At 39.4% G+C, this 21211-nt stretch overlaps 1 protein-coding gene across 1 annotated transcript; it reads left to right on the forward strand.

Annotated features, from left to right (window-relative positions):
- Positions 1-2201: 2201 nt before the first annotated feature.
- On the forward strand, positions 2202-15450 carry aig1 (androgen-induced 1 (H. sapiens); the record flags this gene model as incomplete). Its single annotated transcript, XM_080832306.1, has 5 exons — positions 2202-2342; positions 7137-7292; positions 11084-11185; positions 13090-13205; positions 15270-15450. The coding sequence occupies 5 exons, from the start codon at positions 2202-2204 to the stop codon at positions 15448-15450; spliced, it is 696 nt and encodes a 231-aa protein (XP_080688432.1).
- Positions 15451-21211: the final 5761 nt, after the last annotated feature.

A 21211-nucleotide genomic window follows, 5' to 3' on the forward strand; every position in this document is an offset into this window, starting at 1 on the left:
GAGCAAGCCCACTCCGGATGTTCAATCTAAGAGAGAGCATGTTAGTTCATGATTTCAGACACGTAAAGGAACTGTGTATTCTAGGGACGATTCTGCAACGCAAGGGACCTTTAACCTGTGAAGTTCAAGTTGGCCATCGTCAGGTCAAAGTGAATCAGAATCAGAATCAGAAACAGATTTATTGTCACGTAGGTATGTGCGTACCTGAAATTTGTTCTGGTGCATAGGTGCATACAGTAAACATAAAAACACAAACATACACAATAAGTAAGTACTACTACATAACATAAAAACATAGGAACACACTAAGTACTACAGAACAAAGTATGGAAACAGATGTATATATAAATAGAGTGTATAAAGAAGTAAAGAAAGGGGTTAAATGCAAAAGAATGCAGTGCAGGTGTGCAAAAGTGAATGTGCAATGCAAAGGAGTGAAATGTGAGTTAACATAACTCAGACTTGGGGTGTGGGGGAGGGGCAAGAGTCCAAGACAGGTGGGGGTCCCGGGCCTTGTTGATGAGGCCAGCTGCAGTTGGGAAAAAGCTGTTTTTGTGGCATGAGGTTTTGGTCCTGATGGACCGCAGCCTCCTGCCGGAGGGGAGGACCTTGAAGAGTTTATGACCTGAATGTGGATCACCTGCTACCATCTGAGGCTTCAAGACACTTCAGCCGAGGGGATGACAGTGATTTCCTGGACTACTCAACAGGCTGTAAACAGGAAGCACAGCTCAAGAAGTTGTTCTTCCTCTTAAGAAGATGTTCTGGATTGTCCCTCTCAAGAAGTTCCAGACAAACGCTGTTATCCTGAAAGGCAGCAGACAGCACTAACAACACTTCATCTCTAAGTGTTAATGTAGAGATAATCCCACAGGCCTAAATGACTATAGACCAGTCGCGCTGACCTCTGTGGTAATGAAGACATTTGAGGGTGTTGTGCTGGCCCACCTAAAGGCCATCACCAACCACCTCCTCGACCCACTGCAGTTTGCCTACAGAGCCAACAGGTCTGTAGATCACGTAATCAACATGGGACTCCACTTCATCCTCCAGCACCTTGATTCCCCCGGCACCTACGCCAGGATGCTGTTTGTGGATTTCAGCACGGCATTCAACACAATCGGCCCAGCTCTCCGCCAAGACAAGCTTACACAGTGAGCGTGCCTGAGCTCACCTGTAGGTGGATCTCTGACTTCCTATCAGACTGGAAGCAGCGCGCGAGGGTTGGCAATCTTGTCTCAGAGCCCCGGACCATCAGCACTGGAGCCCCTCCATCCTAACCTCATCAATTAGGCCTACCATCTGGTTCGCTGCCTCTACTGCCAAGGACAAAGGCAGACTGCAGTGGATCATTCGGTCAGCCACGCCTCCTAGACCTGTTCCACTCCAGGACCAGCAAGATCATTGCTGATTCTTCCTATCGCCACCTATTTCATAGACTCCAATCCGACAGAAGGTTCCTAGCTATCAAGACCAAAACCTTGCGCCATCTGAACAGTTTTTTCCCAACAACATTAGGGCTCACAAACAAGCCCCCTGTATCACACTGACTCTGCACCCCCCCCCCCCCCACACACACACACACATATACACATTCACACAAATGCACTACAGCGTAAATTATTTATATACTGCACTTTGCTAATTCCAATTCACTGCATCTTAGCCCTGCACGTGCCAAAATTATTTATTATTATTTTATCTATCTTTTATTCTTATTTTGTCCTATTTTTTGTTAGTATGTTATATCTTTTATGTCCTATGCACCAACCACACCAAGTCTATGTGCTGTAGGTGTTAATATACTTGGCCATCAAAAATATTTTTGGGGGTTGTAACTTAACACTGAACAGATTTCGAACATCGACCCAAAGAGATCTAAACAATATGGCACAGGTTTGAAAATCCCGAAGTTTCCCTTTAAGTTCCTGGGCTGAAGGCCGACAGTGTGAACGGGGCTTAACCATATGGGCTGAACACCCTAGCAGCGGTGGTGATGCTGCCAGCTGCGAAGACGCTGGAGGTACGGAAGCTGCGTGTTGCTATAGTAACTACTGCCTTTGTTCGAGTGCTGACCTGTGTGCTCTACGTAACCGCACGGGCGCATTCACCTCAAAAGACGAGGAAGGATTCCTCGTCACACCCCACGGATGAAAACAGTAGGGTTCGGTTATTTCTTGTAGACAGGATAAAGCTAGAAAATGGCGCTCATCCCCTCTCAAATATTGAGAGTGGCAATTCTTCTATCGTATTTTTCTGTTCTGTGCAATTATAAAGCAATCGACATGCCCGCTCATCAAACATATGGGGGTAGCTGGAAGTTCTTAACGTTTATAAATCTGGTAAGTGAAAACTGCCCTATTCTTTCACCGTTGCAGTATCATTTGGGGAGTTTTGTTACCCACAGTCTTCTTGCAAAAATCGTTTTGAAGCAATGAATAGCCTTGTCGTAGGCTACAAAAAGCTTGAACAAATGTTGGGTCAAGATGACTAGGCAGAGTGTCTGAAAAACAATATGCAAACCACTTAAACTGTAACGAAATGTTGCAGCCTTACCAAACGAACGAGGTCACATGTGTGGTGTGGTGTGGTGAATTACATACGAGGTTATTACAGAATATTATCTCGATATGGTTAAGTAAATGTGGGCCAGGTTAATCAGTGTTGCACCGAAGGCTGCTCTGGCTGTTGAATAGTAATGTGTCCACTACCATGAACCTCTGGTAACATAATAGCCTACATAGAAAATGTTATTAGCTATAGCCTACACCCACACTATTGATATGAAGCCATATTGACAAATAAATGCCATGCGATTCACAAATGTATTTCAAATATAAATTACTCTCCATAAATAAATGTTTTATGCAGCCACAAATGTAAATTAAAAATACTATCCACATTTAATAATTGAATGTTCCCAAATGCATTTTGCACTGAATGAATGTCTCTTGGAAAGCAAAAGCTTATTCGTTAGCTTCTTAGTGTTTTCAGTGCTTGCAAAGCACTATATAGTTTTCCATAACTATCTTTCTATCCATCTATCTATCAATCCCTGCAAAGGAAAGGCCTGTGGCCTGTGTCTTCATGGTAGGGTGATCATTTTCATGTGAAATGCATCACTTAAACCAGGGGTCTTAAACTCAAATTACCGGAGGGCTGATGAGCGTCCAGTCTGGTCAGTGGGGGGTCAGATTTTTTTAATCTGTTGGCTTGCTTATCACAATACTGTACCACTTTTGAGTTGACAAATTTACCATGTGTGATTAGTGGTACAATGGTTATTGTTGTTGAATAACAAGTAGCTGACCTGAGTTTCAACTCTTTGGCAATGCAAGATGCTCTTTGGATAAAGGTGTTTATTATAATTGCATTTTTGGTTCACTGGTCTCATTGACAACAAAGATAGCAAATTACACAAAGTAATTCCTCTGTCACTTCAAACTGGTTGTTAACTCTGCGGAAAAAAAATCGCAAACTGAGCATCATCATCTTTTCTTCCAGTACACACTGAAACTTTTGCCTCTAATACACAGCTAGATTTATTCCCGATAATGACCGCCTGACTATACATTATCCTGCTTATTATTTGGTTAATTGTCTGAATTGTCTGAATGATAAAAGACATTCATCCAAAATATAAATTGGCTTGGCAGTTAGTTCTTGGTAGCCAGTTAAGGTGGCTCACGCTGCTGAAAATCACACAATTTAATTTATGTTCGCTTCTTTGATAGGCTAAAGTTCTCTCGGCTGCCTTAAAAAGTCATGTAGAATTAAAAGGGATAAACTGGATAAGTGAACACATTGACATTAATCATTGTGACTTATTGGTTGTAAGGTTATAGCTATCAAGCAACAACAAAAAGAAAACAATAGGCCTACCTGTACAGGGCTCAACTTTAAAGTGGTTGCCAAGCTCGGCCCAATTATTATTATGAGTGAAAACCCATTTATTGAGCTTTCTTCTTCAGTGTTATTGTTGGAATGGTCGCTCAACGTTAGAGTTGAATTGTTAATTGATCCCCTGTGTGTGTGTGAATGTGTGTGTGTTTGTACATGCGGGGAGGGGTTACAGGCGTAGTATTTTAAATAGAAATGCCCATCCCTGCTTCACTTTTTAATGACTTTTGATGTGATAGAGCAACAACTCCTGGCCGCAGTAGTTGAGTGGGAATGGACAGCAGCAGGCTAGGAGCAGTGGACAGGCTGCAACAACAGCTCGCAGTGGAGAGAATGAAGTGAGAGGGGAAGCTAAAGGCCCTTGCTTGGTTCTGCGTTGAGCATGAATTGCTAGGTGCTTACGCGTTGCGTTGGGGGTGTTGCCAAACAATTCACACCCAGAACAATAGGCTTGCGTAAAATGGCGCAAGTCTAGAAAAAGGGGCCGAAGCACGCAAGACGTGAAAAGACGCGCAAGGGGCGCACAAGGGGCTTGCGCGGCCTCTTGCGCTTGCGCGGCCCCTACTACAGGGAGAGAGAAGAGAGACAACTAAGTAAATATTTTAAAAACAACATATTACAGAAGCCAGACATCAGAGAGATGTCTATCTATTTCTCTTTCTCTCCATATATTTCTTTATCAGTCTATCATTATATATTTTTAACACCTTTTCCCATCTCTTCCTTATCTCTATACTCTTATATACCCCGTCTGTGCTTGTGTCTCAATCTTCATATATCTGTTAAAAATCTCATTAATCTCTTTTTTTTTAGCATGTGACAGAAAGTACTGTTAGATAGTATTTAGATTGTATTTCCTTCAAGTTCAGTCATTATTGTAAGTGATATTTTGTGAATTAAAAAACAAGAACCATAGGAAGTTTTATTAAATCATAGGTCTTTTAAGCAACACTTGCTATGGCCTCTTTCCTTCTAAGAGCAGGACCGGTGTGAGGCTGCACCAGTGTATAGCCCTGGTCTTGTATTTCCATCAATGAATGCATACACTGGGGTCAGATTGGGAAAAAGGGGGCGGCTTGTGGCAGGATGGGAGGGAGGAGAAGGTGAGGGTTAACATGGCAGATGAAATCACGTTACAGGATGAGCATGCTAGCATACATGTTGTAAATGTACACAATACATACAAAAATAACATGAAACCTACAGAATTGATAGTGGATAAGGTGGGAACAGTTGAGTGGGTATACAGTGTGCTCATAAGGGTTATTTCAAGTAGAGGTCGACCGATATGGGTTTTTCTATAACCGATGCCGATGCCGATACTTAGAGGTCAGGGTTAACCGGTAGTCGATATGGGCTGCCGATTTTTTTTGGCCGATTTTTAGGGCCGATATCTAAAAGTTTTCCCATTAATTTACATGCTAAAGCGTCACACTAATAATAAGTAGATGCACACAATTGTACTCCCCTACTAGTATCTTAAGTCTGAAGTCCGTGCCCCCGTACACACACACACACACACACACACAGCCTAATACTTACAAACATCCATAATCTAGGAATCCAGAGAACCCCCCCCCCCCTTTTTTTAATGTATTATTTATTATTTTTGTTATTATTATTTTAGTTATTCTTTTCTTCAATGTATATACATATATGTGTACAGACTATGATTTGTCTTTATTTTAGGTTTGCTGTCTGGGCCGTGGGAGGGGGCAGGGGGGAAGGGAGAATTCTTTGTAAAACTTGAATCCGTCACATTTTATGTTTTCATGTGTTGTTACTACTTAGAAAAAAAAAAAATAAAAAATCGGCCGATGTATCAGTCGACCGATATATCAGTCGACCTCTAATTTCAAGGGTAGGGATGAGATTTGACTATTAAACTGAATGCCATCCACTGAGTTAACTGCCATTGAAAACATGCATCAATAAAATACTAATATGTTGATACATTTCTTGTTCATTTGTATGGTCATGATGCGTTATGGACAACTGGAATAAATGAAAGGGAATTATATGGACTAGTTGTGCTAAAAACAGAGAGTAGGATAAGGTTCCCTAGGCTGCAAATAAACGCTACTTAAGATAACTTACTGTTAAAGAGGACGACATGAGGACATCATGTGCAAGTGAATAAGCCTATTTGTCCAGGTCAGTGAACAAACACAAGAACAACAAAGTCCATTGGTAAAGGTATCTGTGAGATACTTACATGAAATTCACTAGATTAAACTAGTCATGACAGCACCACTGGAATTTATAGTCAACATTCTGTATCATATGCTAAATACCACCCCATCACCTACCCCTGCACACACATCCAAATTGATGTCGGGACTTTCTCAGTTTCAGAAGTCACGCACACCTTCTGCACAGTAGCTCTGGTTAGAGCACGCAATCGTTTTTTGAAAGACAAATATACGCAGCTGTGTTATTAGTATAGACCCCCAAGGTCAAGTCCCCCTTTGTTGATGATGGTCTGTCTCTGAGAATGATATCCATGGAGTCATAACTTTTTCAGATACCTATTGCTACTTTTATTGTTATGGTCTTTAGGGTCTTTCTTTTGCGCTTTTAGTTTTTTTTAGCTTCTTTCTGTTTGACAAACAGATAGGCTACTGTTCTGATGTCTACATGCACAGTGGAAGAGAACATCTAAAAACCATGAAGGAATACAAGGCACTCAATTCCAGAAAAAGTGAAAGAGTTCAAATGCCTTTTTTGATTCGCCATGGTTAACAGGATCAATACCTTAAATAAACCAGGAATAACAACACGTCTTACCCTAACAATCAATATCAGTGTCAATAGATAGGGGTGTAGTCATCTCATTACCCTGTAGGTTTTTTTACAACACGTTAATCGCGCAATAAAAAATGAACGGCGTTAATGGATTTCCGTTAACACCGTTAATAACGCGTTAAACTGACAGCACTAGTCATTACCTATACCTATACTTATACTTTCATTTATCTCTCCAGTAATTATCTGTGCATGTTTTGCACGACATCGGCAAACTCCTTAGCTTTCTTTAGCTAAAGAACTGACAAAATCTTCTATTCTACTTTGGAATTGACTCTTCTAAATAACTGTTGTGGCATGCAGTGCATTGCCTATTATAGCAGCATATAGTGAAACTTGTGGAACCTTTCACTATTTGAGACAACATAAGACCCCATTTAACATTCAATACATTACACATTACTGACCCTAATGTTTCTCCTTTTCCTTAGGTAATCCAAGCAGTATTCTTTGGTGTGTGTGTGCTGACGGACTTGACCAGCCTCTTGACTAAAGGCACCATGTGCCAAGAACAGGAGAGGCAGCGCAGGAAACTAATTGGTCTTAGAGACTGGTTGATGGCTGTGCTGGCATTTCCTGTGGGTGTGGTGAGTAAATCACACTGTCCAGTCATTATCCCTCTCTGATGAATGATTTATTAACATTCTCCTGCTGATATTGGATGAAATTATGAAGGCTGATGCACCGAAGATGCACTAAATCAGTTTTATGTATGTAAAGGTTTCATAAAAAGGTTGTCACGTGAGTCTAATTTATTTGTCCTGCTACACATAATTTCATCTGTTATGTAACCACCAACAAGCTTGTTCAGACTAACATTTATCAATAATTGGAGGAATTGCATTACAAGGTTTTTCCAACCCTAGCTCCTCTCTATTGCAGAAGTAATCAAAAAGGTGTAGCCAAAATGGTGGAAGCTACATGTAGCATTAAAACATTTTTGGCTGAAAGGTATCTAGGTGACCAGTAATGTCTCCCTGAACAACTACTGTTATTTATGTTACAATAACTTAGTTAAGGCAAAAAGACCCCTGCAGGTCTTCATTTAAGCTTTTGAGGTAGCTGATTAATGTTAACCGATGGGCTTGCTACTAACTACAGGATTGCCAAGCTTGCTTGCTGTTTTTGTACCTGAGAAGAAGGGAAGGGAAGGGAGAGAATCAGAAACATGGCAGGATAATTCATACACGTAGCAAGATAATTATGCATTATAATTATCAAACGCCTCCGCCCCTCAATCACTCCCAACACCGCTGCAATCCTGGTTCACTCCCTTGTCACTTCCCGCCTGGATTACTGCAATTCCCTTCTCTTTGGTGTCCCACACAAACTCCTCCATAAACTTCAACTGGTACAGAATGCTGCTACCCGTATCGTCACTAGAACACCATCCATCAGTCACATCACCCCCGTTATACATCAACTCCACTGGCTTCCTAATAAACACAGCATTGACTATAAAATCCATAACCTCACTCCTCCATACCTCTCTGACCTCCTCCATATCAATGTCCCTACTCCGGTCTTTCAAGTCTGCCTCCTCCATCAGCCTGACCGTCCCCCGAGCCCATCAGTCCACCATGGGATCTAGAGCCTTCAGCCGCTCTGCCCCTCACCTCTGGAACTCCCTCCCCCCTGACATCAGGAACATTGACTCAAATTCAATCGCTCTTTTTAAATCTAGCATCAAATCCCACCTGTTTCGGCAATGGTATAACTTTCAATGTTCCTGTCTGCTGAAGTTGTTGTTCTGCTGCTGCTCTGCTTTGTGTATTTAAAAAAATTAAATTAACTGTATTGCTGACTGTTGTACGGCGACCTTGAGTATCTTGAAAGGCGCCTTGTAAATAAAATGTATTATTATTATTATTATTATTAGTGTTGGTAGATGGCTGGATAATTCTCAGTTGTTTTGGGCCTGCAAGCACAACCTAATTTTCCTCTGAATTAAGGAGCAGGAAGTACAGCCATCTTTCAGCCAAGCATCTATCTCAGGTAGTTGTACAATTTTGTAAGGTTTCATGGATAGGTAAAGTTGGGTAGGCATAGCAATGGAAGTGAATGCCATACTTCCACATAACAGCAGCTAAGGGTAGCATATGCAAAGAGAACAGCAAGTGTCCAAGCACGGAGCCTTGGGGAACTCCATGACTTACTCTGATGTGATTGTATGGCTCATGGTGAACATGAACAAAATGAAGATGGTCAGAAGACCTAAACCAGGATAGGGCACAGCTTTTGATACAAACATTATGTTCAAGTCTCTGTAGTAAACTATGATGATCAATAGTGTCGAAAGCAGCACTAAGGTTTAGAAGAATCAGTATTGAAATGAACTCGTGGTCAGATTTGATTAGTAGATAATTCAGAGCTTTGACTAAAGCCTTTTCTGTGATTTGTTGGGCCCTAAAGCCAAATTAGAGGTCTTCTCGGATATTGTTTTTATGTAGAAAGGAGGCAAGTTGCTTTGCTATTACTTCTTTGAGTATTTTTGACAAGTAAGGCCTTAAAGTTAGTCAGGATCAAGATCTGTTTTGTTTTTTTAGGGATAGTTTGATCTCTGCTATTTTGAATGATTATGGAACATTTGGTGAATTGTTCATTACATTAAGTAGTGTCTCGTTTAATTAGGGCAGTGCATGTTTAAGTAGTTTTGTAGAGATGGGGCATAGTAGTCACGTTGATGATTTAGATGAAGAGATTGGGGAATTGAGTTCAGGGAGGTCATGTAAATGGGTGTGAAGGATTGTAGGAGTACGCTGGTTGTGGGGGTGACAGAAGTAGTCATAGTGCATCCTGGAAGGGCTATAGTGTCAAGGAGGTGGAGGAGACAGATATTTATTCTTGTTGTTAAAATGTTGTTATTGAAAAAAGTCATGAAATTGTTACTGCTACTGGAGATAGGAGCAGAATGTTTGATTGTATTGTGTTTTTAGTTAGTCTATAAATGGCGTTAAAAATAACCCTTAATGGTTGTTTTATTGTTCAATCAATGAAGAATAGTAAGCTGATTATAGCTTACAAGGCTATCATTCCTTGCCAGGTGAAATACCTCAAGTTTGGTGGAGTACCATTTTGGTTTCTTAATCTGTTTCTTACATTTTAGTGGTGCAATAGTGCCAAGGGTTGTGTGGCCTCATTAGGAATGCATTGGTCAGTTATTCTTGGGACAAAAAAAGCATTAAAGATCACGATGACTACAAATATTTCTATTTAATATGCAACATTTAAGGAGAACATGGGAAAACAGTTGCCCAGATCCTAACAGACAACTGTTGTGCTCACATAAACAGGAGTCATATAACAGAATATATGAGTCTGAATATATTTAAAGGCATAAATAAATGCATTTAATTAGTAAAAATGGTATGAATGATAATACTATGTATGTGTGTCTGTGCATTACAATCAAAGTATATAAATTAAAATCTTCAGATACATATTACACATCTGGAACCACAGTTCATAGTTATAGTCATAGTTAAGATATTTAGACCCTTTTGTAGCCTGACGATGTCATACTCATAATTCTAGTCAGAATATGAGTCTGAGACCGGACCACTGGGCTGTGATTATGGGGCGTGTTTCAACGAACCAGGAAAGAAAATTCCTCTTCGCTGAATTGGATACCTAGAACCAATCAGAGCAACGTAGTATTATTACCATCTGATAGATTAAACTTTTACCTGATCCCGTAGGAAGGACGGCAAAAACATCTTTTCAATCGACAAATGCCTTGATCGCGTTTCTCTGTTCCTCTTTCAAAATGAATGCGCTGTCAATATCTGTTGAGATATGCCTGCTCACGTTACTTAATTAGCACTCGAGGCTAGAAGCTACCATTAGTTCTAATGTTTTTTTTGTCTACGCTGTTAGCATAACCTTTCAATAATGGTCTAGAGTGCATAAGTTAAGACCTACAATCCTAGGCAACATTGATTTTGCGTATACACAACTAACCGAGTCAATGTAGACATAAAAAAAGTCGTGTAGATACCTTAAATCATATCAAATATGTCCCACTAAGCTCCCGAGACGGCGCCATCTTTGTTCGATGTATACCGGTATTCTATCTATGTCTGTCCATCAACGTATAAAGCCCGCCCTTACAATTTGAATGGTCAGATCCCTTTTCGGGGCCGTTTAAACCCTCCCAACTAGCTCGACTCCAGACTGAATCTCCCGGACCAAAAATTTTGTGGGCGGAGTTCAGGCTGGTATCCAGGCTAACCCTTTTGTACAATTTGGTCCTTTTGCCTCATCCACACTGTACATACTTCTGGTTCCCAGAATGCACATTTTTTACGCTAACAATGTTCCTCACTGCTTACCCCAATGTATTTCCTTACATCTATTTTGGTCATTTTCTTTTTTATAGTTCGTCGTGACCATGTTTTGGATCCTCTACCTGTATGACAGAGACTTAATATACCCACGACTCTTGGATAATTTCATTCCACAGTGGCTAAACCATGGAATGGTAAGTGTGAAGATTTTAGATTTATGTCTCAGTTCTTACTTGGTTTAACTTACCTATTTAATTTAACACATAGGCACATTAATATCAATATCTGTTATTGTTTTCCATTTTTTTCTGTTTCTCTGTCAGTTATTAGATGCCTGTTACGAGATCAATGCTTGGTTTTCAAACTTGATTGACTTTTAAATTGGTGCTTATGTATACCATGGCTTTGTGTTCAATTAACTGTGGATATTTGCACACCTATGAAGTCATTTTTGGACAGTATTACCCATGTATATATATTCACCAAGTCCGTTGTGAAGTTTAAATTAACTGTCATGTTTACAAATTAGAGGACTGATGGCAGTAGCAACAATGTAGCATAGCATTAGCAGTAGCAGTAGCATAACAATGTTTTGTGAAGTATGTCTGAAATAGCATTTAGTACAAAAAATAAAAATCTAAGGCTCAACCACAAAGTTGAGGCTTAACAACAAAGCTAAGGCTCAACAGCAAAGCTTAAGGCTCAACAACATAGCTAAGGCTCAACAACAAAGGTAGGGTGCCTAGACGTCCTCTTTTACCCAGACATGTCCTTTTTCAATATATAATACTACAAAGAAAGGGTCATACATTTTAGATGGCCATTAATCGGTTCATGTGAATGTGGTGATTAAGAGCTTTTATTTGTCACAGTGGTTCATTGTTGTGTTGTGTTATGTTTTTGGACATATTCAAGCACAGTATGACATTACTATAGATGTGAAATGCATACTACTACCATATTATTCTACCTAAACTTGTGCAGAATTCAAACGAATGAATGTTACTTTGAGACCACTGTCTAAAGTTGCTTACATTTTCAAAAATATCACAGCATGTCAGAACCAAAAGAGTGCTTGAATCTATCCCCAGACTCCTTGGGATTAAGTTTGGTTAGTGCTTTATTTTTATTTTGGGAAAAAAAGGAAAGGAGACCATGCAAAAGTTAGGTCACCCCAAGATTTTCAGACCTTAATTAGCTTGTAAGGGCTATAGCTTGTTCACAGAAAGGCCAGGTGATACAAGTGTCCAATGGACCACTTCCAGAGGTGCCAGCTGAAGGTTTGGCCATGGCCCTCACAGTCCTTCGACCTAAACATCATAGAAAGTCTGTGGATGGACCTCATCAAAATTCTGTGGATAGACCTCGAAAGAGCAATGAGTGCAAGGCGACAATCTCACAGAACTAGAAGCCTTTTGCAAGGAAGAGTGGGCAAAAAAAAACAAAGAATTTACCAAAAGCTTTGACAAGCTGTGATACCTGCCAAAGGGGGGATACTACTGACCATGTATGGTGCCCAAACTTTAGCTTCTGTCCCTTTTCCTCTTTGGTTGTTTTGAAACTGTGAAAGATGGAAATAAATAAGCAATCTTGCTTAAAATATTAAAGAAACGTCATATTTTAATCGCTTAGCTATTCACAGTAACACATTTTGACTAGAGGTGCTTAAACTTTTCCATGTGACTGTATATACAAACACATTTGTAAAGGTTAATATCAATTAGTGTTGACTGTCATAAATGTTCCTTTTGTCTTTCTGTCAAAGTCAACATAAATGGGCCAACATGAAATACTGAGTGGGCTGTATGTTCACTGTATGTGATTCTATGCATCTGTTACATCACCAAACCCAATTTCACATATTGACAAAAAACAATGTGAGTAAATGGACAAAAGTAATTTCAGTAAACTTAGTTTTAAATTAAAACTAAAATGACAAAGTGATACTTTTCAGTAAATTCCTTTCCCAAAGTCAATAACTTCACCTGATATATAAATGAGAAAGAAGTATTTTGTAGATAGAAGATGTATTTTAAATGCATGTATTAGAAATGCTGTCCATCATTGTTTTCACCTAATAATTCATTTCTTATCCAAGCACACAACAGTACTCCCCTTCATCATAATTGAGATGAGAACAACACCTCACCAGTATCCAAGCCGGCTGTGCGGACTTCTGACTGTTTGCAGCTTTGCTATGGGATATGTACTATGGTAATAGCAATTCACCTTGAAGCTCCATTTTGATGATTTGTCTAATCATTTGTCGTAATTCAGTTCAGTAGTTGACAATAACTTCAGTCATTATAATAGGAACTTTTGGAACTTTGTCATAGTTCTTAGAACTGTTGAAGTATTCCCTTTTATGTGTGTCCACACTGAAGGACCTGAGGACGATTATAGTTCTTAGAAAGCTGTTTTAAGGGACTTTTTAGTATGGAGTTAAAATAGTTTCATAAATTCATAAATAAATTGCATGTCACATGATTCACAAAGAAATGTCACATATAAATTATAAGTTACACTTATTTATAGTCTAAAGGACATGCATTTACAGACCCCTCACCATTTGTCAACACCCCTGCATTTATTTCTGGAGGTGGCTTAATTCACAAATGCATTTTTTTCAAAATTTCAGCCAATCACACGAACATAAACATAAACCAGGATAATATTAATTTACAGGACAGTCTACACAGTTAAATCATCTGAAAGGCTCCAGAGAATGTTGTGCAGGGATGCAAACAAAAGGCAAGGAGTTTGTGAAGGCACGTCCATTAGTCTGTAACAGTAACAGTGTTTATATTTGGGAATGGCGTGACGTTTATATGTGAAACAGGAAATACATTTGGGAATTGCATGACATTTCTTTGTGAATTCTGAAACTATTCTAACTCCATATGTTAGCTCTTACTTCAGGGAAGAACTCTTCCAGCACAAGAGGAACCATGAGTTACATAGCCACCGTTCCGGGTTCAGACATAAGTGCCGTTGTTATACCACAAGAGGAACCATGAGTTACATAGCCACAGTTTTGGGTTCAGACATAAGTGACGTTGTTATGCCACAAGAGGAACCATGAGACGTTTTAATTGTACCAAACCTTCTTAATAAAAATGAGGTACTTATTAATTAATTTTATTAATTTATGCAACATTAAATGGCCTTTGTTGAAAAAAGCATGTGAATCCATCCTTTCAGAAACTGATGCAAACCTCTTTAAAAATCTTTGTGGTTTATAGTGAAGATGCTTACATTTAAGCAGAAATCAATAGGGCAGAACCAGCCCAATCACATATCATCTTACAATTTAAATTCCTTACTTTTAAAGACGCAGTCCTCGATTGTGATTAAAGGTTGATTAGAGTTCAAAAGCCAATCATATTATACACCTCCCTTCGGTGCTCCTAAAATAACGTTTTGATTGGCTGGAGAAGTGTATGGCTCGGTCCGAGGAATTTGGTTTGTTTGCCATTTACATAGCCTGGACTGCTCACAAACACAAACATCATGGACACACAAACATGGATTGTAATTAAGGACTGCACTTTCAAGTATCCCTTATAGTCAGCGGAAGGGATTCACATCCTTTTTCCCACAAAGGCTTTTCATTTTAGACCATTTTGTTCATCTGATAAATCAACTTTGTGTTGTTTTATGGAGTTTTATTGAGATCTGTTTTTATCACTTACATACAGATCCAATAACATTTTATGTGAAAACTATGCAGAGTTTCTATCCCTCATTGATGACCCAAAGAATACGGTTGTGTTTCTGGGTCCTAGCAAGCATCTTCTGCTATTCTAGAGACCAATACATATTTGATTTACTACTGTAGAGTGTGTATTTGTGTATATCATCAGAGTGAGCCTATTCAGATGTGTGCTCACTTATGTGTACATGTTTAAATGTGTAGCTTGGTGTTCTGCTTTGTTTTCCTTCGTTGCATCTATGTGTGCAGGCATACTGATCAACACATTGTGGTTAAGAATATCTGTCTAGCATGAGCTCTAAACTCCCCCTCTTCAGGGGAGCATAGGGGATGTACAGGTTATATTTCAAATGGTGTCAGGGTGAGACATTAGGGAATGAGTGTCAGGTTGCATGGAAGAACCAGTAATTATTGATTTTAAAATTTCAGTTTAGTTTATTTTCTTCAGTGTACAATTCGGTTTATGTTGAAGAGAAATAATCCTGATGACTGTCTATTTTACAACCACTTTAAAAAATGAATACAGTATGAACTCCTCATACTATGTCACTCTTTCTTTTTCTCAGGATGTGTTGGGTCCATCATGTGACTGGAGTTTGGGTCTACCCGCTGTTGGAGCATCTCGGCACCATATCCAAAGTCCTGTTTTTCTCATGTCTGACCGTTATTATCAGTGTATACTATGTTCTTGGAGAAATTCTCAATAGTTATATATGGGACTTCACAAAAAAGAGTAAGTCCTCATGAATCAGCATAACCTATGTCTGTCTACATGTTTCTTCAGTCCCACTATTGAGAAAGCAATAATGACTGTGTTACATTTTGTGGCATGATTCATGACCCAATATAGCACAAAATCATAAACATCAGAAATTGATCAATAAAATCATGCTAGCAAAGGAATTCACTGTTAAAGATGAGCATTTCATTATATATTTTCATAATTCTATATAGCAAACATGTGATATTCATTTGAAAGTACATTAATCAGTTATATAGGCTACTTAAATCATATTGAGCTTGAAAGCTGTTTTTTAAAGCCCTAATTTTATTGATTTTACAATGCATGTTACATTACTCAAGGACTAAACCTAATTGTATTTCTAGGCAGCAGACAAGGCGAATCAAACTCCAGTCACGTTATTTGTGACTTCTGAGTTGACTTGACAAAATTTAAAATATTTGCAACTTGATTTGAAAATATTTGAGCCTTGATTATCAATGATTTGGTACTTGAATTGACTTTCAACTTATTGACGTGTTACAATGAGTTGTTATTTCGTTCAAAGAATGAGTTGTATTTTTTTTTAAATTCAATCATCCACAGGCAGCTAAAGACAGGATTACAAATGCCATTGGCTGCGCGCATGTCAAAACATTTTCCTGTGCAGACTGGACAGTTTCTACTCCTATCTAAAGTATGAAAAAGTCACTTGAAAGTCACATAGGAATTACATGAACATAATCGTACATAACATGTTTATAACCTTGATCTCCAGGAACTACAGTGAGTAGGTTACAGTGCAGCAGGTAGCAATGTAACACCATGCCCAATAGGCTAGATGTTCACAAGTAGTGGTTGTACGATTAAAGGTTGGATTTTTCTCATTTCTCCAGTGGGAGACTAAGAGGTGAATTTCTTACAACCCTTTACCAGGGGTGCCAATAATTGTGGAGGGGACTGTAGTACAAAATGGTTTCTATTTCTGGTGACAAATATACGCAAAGTTCCAACCACTCAAGAATTCTCATTAGCTCAGCTTTGAAAGTTGACATCATTATGTTTGCAGCAGGTTATCTATGTGTGATGGCATTTATAGCCATGATCAGTGCCTTGTTCATCAGTCATCTGTCATCACTCCTGAGATAGTTTTATTGGGTGTTTTTCCTGCACAAAATGACAATAAATGAGGCTGATCAGCTCCAGGGATTGGAAACAAGGTGTACGTGTCTCATTTACAGGTCATTGTGATAAATTATACTTTCTTTGTACCTATTAGGTGCAGCAGAACCCAAGAGTATTGTTAGTTGGCATAGCATGTACAGGATTAAGACTTTTTTGAAATATTCACTGACTGCAATTTAGTTGGTCATCCTCTTTTTTTGTGAGCCTCAATGATTAGTGTGGTGCAAGTCTACGGTTAATGAAAAAAATGCGTCTCAAGATGTAAAATGCACATCATTGTTATTTTATGCACTATTAGGCTAAATCTATTCAGGACTACCTGTTTTGAGAAGTGGGTATAAGCAATGCTGACTGAAAAATAAGCGGAGTATACCCACTTATTTTTCAGTCAGCATTGCGTATACCCACTTCTCAAAACAGGGGGTTTATCCTTAAGCAATAAGGTTCGAGAGGCAGTACGGTATCGTCAATAATGTACTTGTTCGAGGGAGTTGTTAGGCCCGACGCGCAGCGGAGGGCCGGCAAACCCTCGAACAAGTACATTATTGACGATACCGTACTGACTCGAGTACCTTATTGCTTTTATAACACGGTTGCCAGCGACTTTATAAATATTAAGTACAATTAAAGTAAACAGTATGCTGCCTTTCAGCACAAAAAAAGTTGTAGTCACCAAACGTTGTGTATCGCATTTCAGTAGCCAAGAGAAAATAGTCCCCCTTTGTGTGGCTGTTGCTATGCAACAGACAAATAGCATTGGAAACTTCACGTCTGTTAGACCTAGCACAAAAGCTACGTGTGTTTCAATGGGTTTTTGGTCTAAGCGCTAAAAGTCACCTACAAATGATATTCGAGACTTTCAATACTCTGCAACATTTTCGTAGCACAGAAACAACTAACCGAGTCAATTTAGACATATAAAAAGTCGTATAGATAGCTTAATTCATATGGAACATTCCCCACTACATTAGCCACAACACGCCGCCATCTTGGATAGATATTTCCTTTTGAGTGCGCACTGATATGGAACGCTCAGGTAGATGAAAACAGGTCGTACAGTTACTATACAGTAACTATACTATATAGTGGCTGTCAAAACAAAGATAGTGAGTGTATTTGCAACTAAGTTTGATCCCAATCTGGCTGCCAGCACTCTCTGTGACTATTTAAAAGAAAAACTGAAACGAGAGGTGAAGTGTCGAAAAATTGAGGCGACACAGAGCAGATTTAGCTCCTTTTGTGTCACCGTCGAATGCAATGATGTGGCGGAGATGTATGACCCACTGCTCTGGCCCTCAGGGGCCTTTGTTCGACGCTACTATGAGCCTCGTCGCTTTAAAGGAGAAGTTGGAGGCCCGTCCAGACCAGAGCAACCCCCCCGCTCTCAGGATACTGAGCTTCAGCTTAGTCTTGATGCTGGGGTGAATGTTGGAGGCCTATCTGCAGAGACCAGGAAGACACCAGCCAGCTGCCCTGATGGGACCGTGGAAGATCATTAATGAGGGTCGTATCCTACAACGCTCGTGGCCTCCGAGTAGGACATACTGCTGCTGATAGATCAAGACGTTTGGTGGTGGACACATTGCTGGACGAGAGTGACATTGTCTGCCTCCAAGAAACCTGGATGGCCAAGCAAGATCTAGACAAATTGAACACCCTAAACAAGAACTTTCATGGTGCTGGAGAGTCCACTACCGATCTCAGCATGAGAATGGTTTGTGGGAGGATAGCTGGTGGCGTAGCTATACTTTGGAACAAAAAATATGACCCAATGGTGAAGGTGGTGCGTCTTAATGTTGACTGGGCTATTGGGTTGGAGTTTAATTATAATGAAAAGAGATTTACTATTTTAAATGTGTACACACCATATGAATCCTATGACCATGAGGATGAATTTCTGAACAGGTTGGCTTTTATTCAGTCCTTCATAGAGGACAACAGCTCATCTTGTGTCTATGTCATGGGTGATTTTAATGCTGACATGTCAGATAAATCTTTATTCGCAAAACATCTGCAGCAGTTCTGTACTGAAACTAACTTAATTATATCAAGTAAAGTTTTTTTGCCTGATACAAGTTTTACCTATGTAAGTGAAGCTTGGCACACAACTTCCTGGCTAGACCATATTGTGACAACAGCCGATGCTCATGACTCACTGGAAAGTATAGAGATATGTTATGGACTGGCCACCACTGATCACATACCAGTTGCTATGCTGCTAAATGTTGAGAGTGTACCCCTGCTGGCCAACAATGGTAATGCTGCTCCCTCAAGAAAACTGGACTGGTCAAAATTGACCAAAGAGGATATGCACAGATATTCTTTATTAACTGATAGCTTACTCAGTGATGTTGAATTGCCTAGGGATGCCCTTATGTGCACGGATATGAGCTGCAAGGATACACATCATACTGAAAAGCTCTGTGCCATGTATGATGATATTGTCAAATGTCTTTATACTTCCAGTGAACCTTTTATTAATTACAAGAGGAAGGTCCCTAACATACGACCTGGCTGGAATGAGTTTGTGTCTGAGCAACATGCTGCTGCTAGAGAGGCCTTTAGACTCTGGTCAGAGGCAGGCAGACCCAGACAGGGAGTGTTGCTTGAAAACAAAAAACTCACAAATGCTAGTTTTAAATATGCACTTCGTTTTGTTAAGAAAAATGAAAACACAATGAGAGCAGACTCACTGGCCAGAAAGATGCAGAATAACAATCTTACTGACTTCTGGAAGGAGATCAAGATCATAAATAATAACAGAACTCCCCTCCCTTCTGATATCGAGGGGATTAGTTGTCCAGAGAAGATTGCTGATCTATGGCGAGAGCATTACAGTAAACTATTTAATTGTGTTAAAAGTAACACCGTTAGAATTGATAATGAATGTAAAGGTCTCTCAGCAGACATGATAGTTAGATCAGTAGATATCTATGATTCCATCCACATGCTTGACAACAACAAGGCTTGTGGTATGGATTGCATTTCTGCAGAGCATCTAAAAAATGCCAGTTATAGACTCAGTCCATTACTAGCCATGTGTCTTACTGGAATTATGGTTCATGGTGTTCTACCAAACTCTATTATGTCAGTGCTGTTAGTGCCTGTTCTTAAGGATAAGTCTGGTAAACTGAACAGCAAAGACAACTATCGACCCATTGCATTAGCCAGTATCTTGTCTAAAGTATTTGAGAGAATTCTATTAATGAAATTGGAAATGTATGTTCTGACTGCTGACAATCAGTTTGGTTTTAAAAGAAAACATGGTACTGATCTCTGTATCTATGCTCTGAAGGAGATTGTCTCTAGGTACAAAAGTCTAAATTCATCTGTATTTTTATGCTTTATTGATGCTTCCAAAGCTTTCGATAGAATTTGTCATGAAAAACTGTTTATGAAGCTGCTAGCTAGAGGTGTCCCTAAACCTCTTGTGAGGATTTTGGTGTTCTGGTATGCCAATCAAACTTTTCATGTTAAATGGGACAATGTTGTATCAGCTCCTTTCTATGTTGGCAACGGAGTTCGACAAGGAGGAATTTTATCTCCCTTTTTGTTTAATGTTTATATGGACGATTTATCAAGCCAGCTGAATAAGACAAATACAGGCTGTCTTATAGGGGAATCTATTGTCAATCATCTGATGTACGCAGATGATTTGGTCTTACTCAGCCCATACAGTGCTGGGCTGCAACAGATGCTTAGGGTGTGCTCTCAGTATGGCATAGACCATGATATTAAATATAATGCAAAGAAAAGCCACATAATGATAGTCAGAAGTAATCAGGATAGGAAATTAACCTTCCCTACCTTTTATCTATCTGGCAGTCCCCTTGGTGCCCGTGAGGAAATAAGATATCTGGGCAATGTCATTTCTGATGATTGGACTGATGACAACGATATATATCGACAGCGCTGCAAAATATATTCTCAGGCCAATATGTTATTAAGAAAGTTTTCTATGTGCTCAGATTCGGTTAAATGTTCCCTGTTTAGAACCTACATAACACCAATGTACACTGCTCATTTGTGGTCTAATTACAGGAAAAGGAGTATACAGAAACTGAAAGTAGCTTACAATGATGCTTTTAGATTGCTGCTTCATGTGCCTAGGTGGCATAGTGCTAGTCAGTTGTTTGTTTCTAAGCACGTACCAACTTGTGAGGCGCTCTTGAGAAAACTGATGTATGGTTTCATGTGTCGACTGGACAAGTCTGAGAACTGCATAGTAGAGGCTCTGGTCAACCCTCTAAAGAGCTGTTATCGCTTTACCTCAAACTTAAGACGACATTGGCACAAATGTCTTCATACTTTTTAATGCACTGTATTATGTGTGTTGTATCTTTTTGTTTTTCTTTATTTCTATTTTTATTTATTTATTATAATTGTATGTCTGTTACTTTATATGGAACTTGGTGTCTGCAATAAAGAATAATATATATACCGTTGAATATAGCACACCCCGGAACTAACTCTCAGAATGGTGGATTCCATCTACCCGTGTTATAATTCCATCTACCCGTGTTATAATGTGCTGTATGGGCTGCTTAAAAAAAATAAGAGTATACCCACTTCTCCAGGGACCACTCACCACTGAACATGACT

Source organism: Sprattus sprattus (assembly GCF_963457725.1).
Source record: "Sprattus sprattus genome assembly, chromosome: 2".
Classification (NCBI taxonomy): domain Eukaryota; kingdom Metazoa; phylum Chordata; class Actinopteri; order Clupeiformes; family Clupeidae; genus Sprattus; species Sprattus sprattus.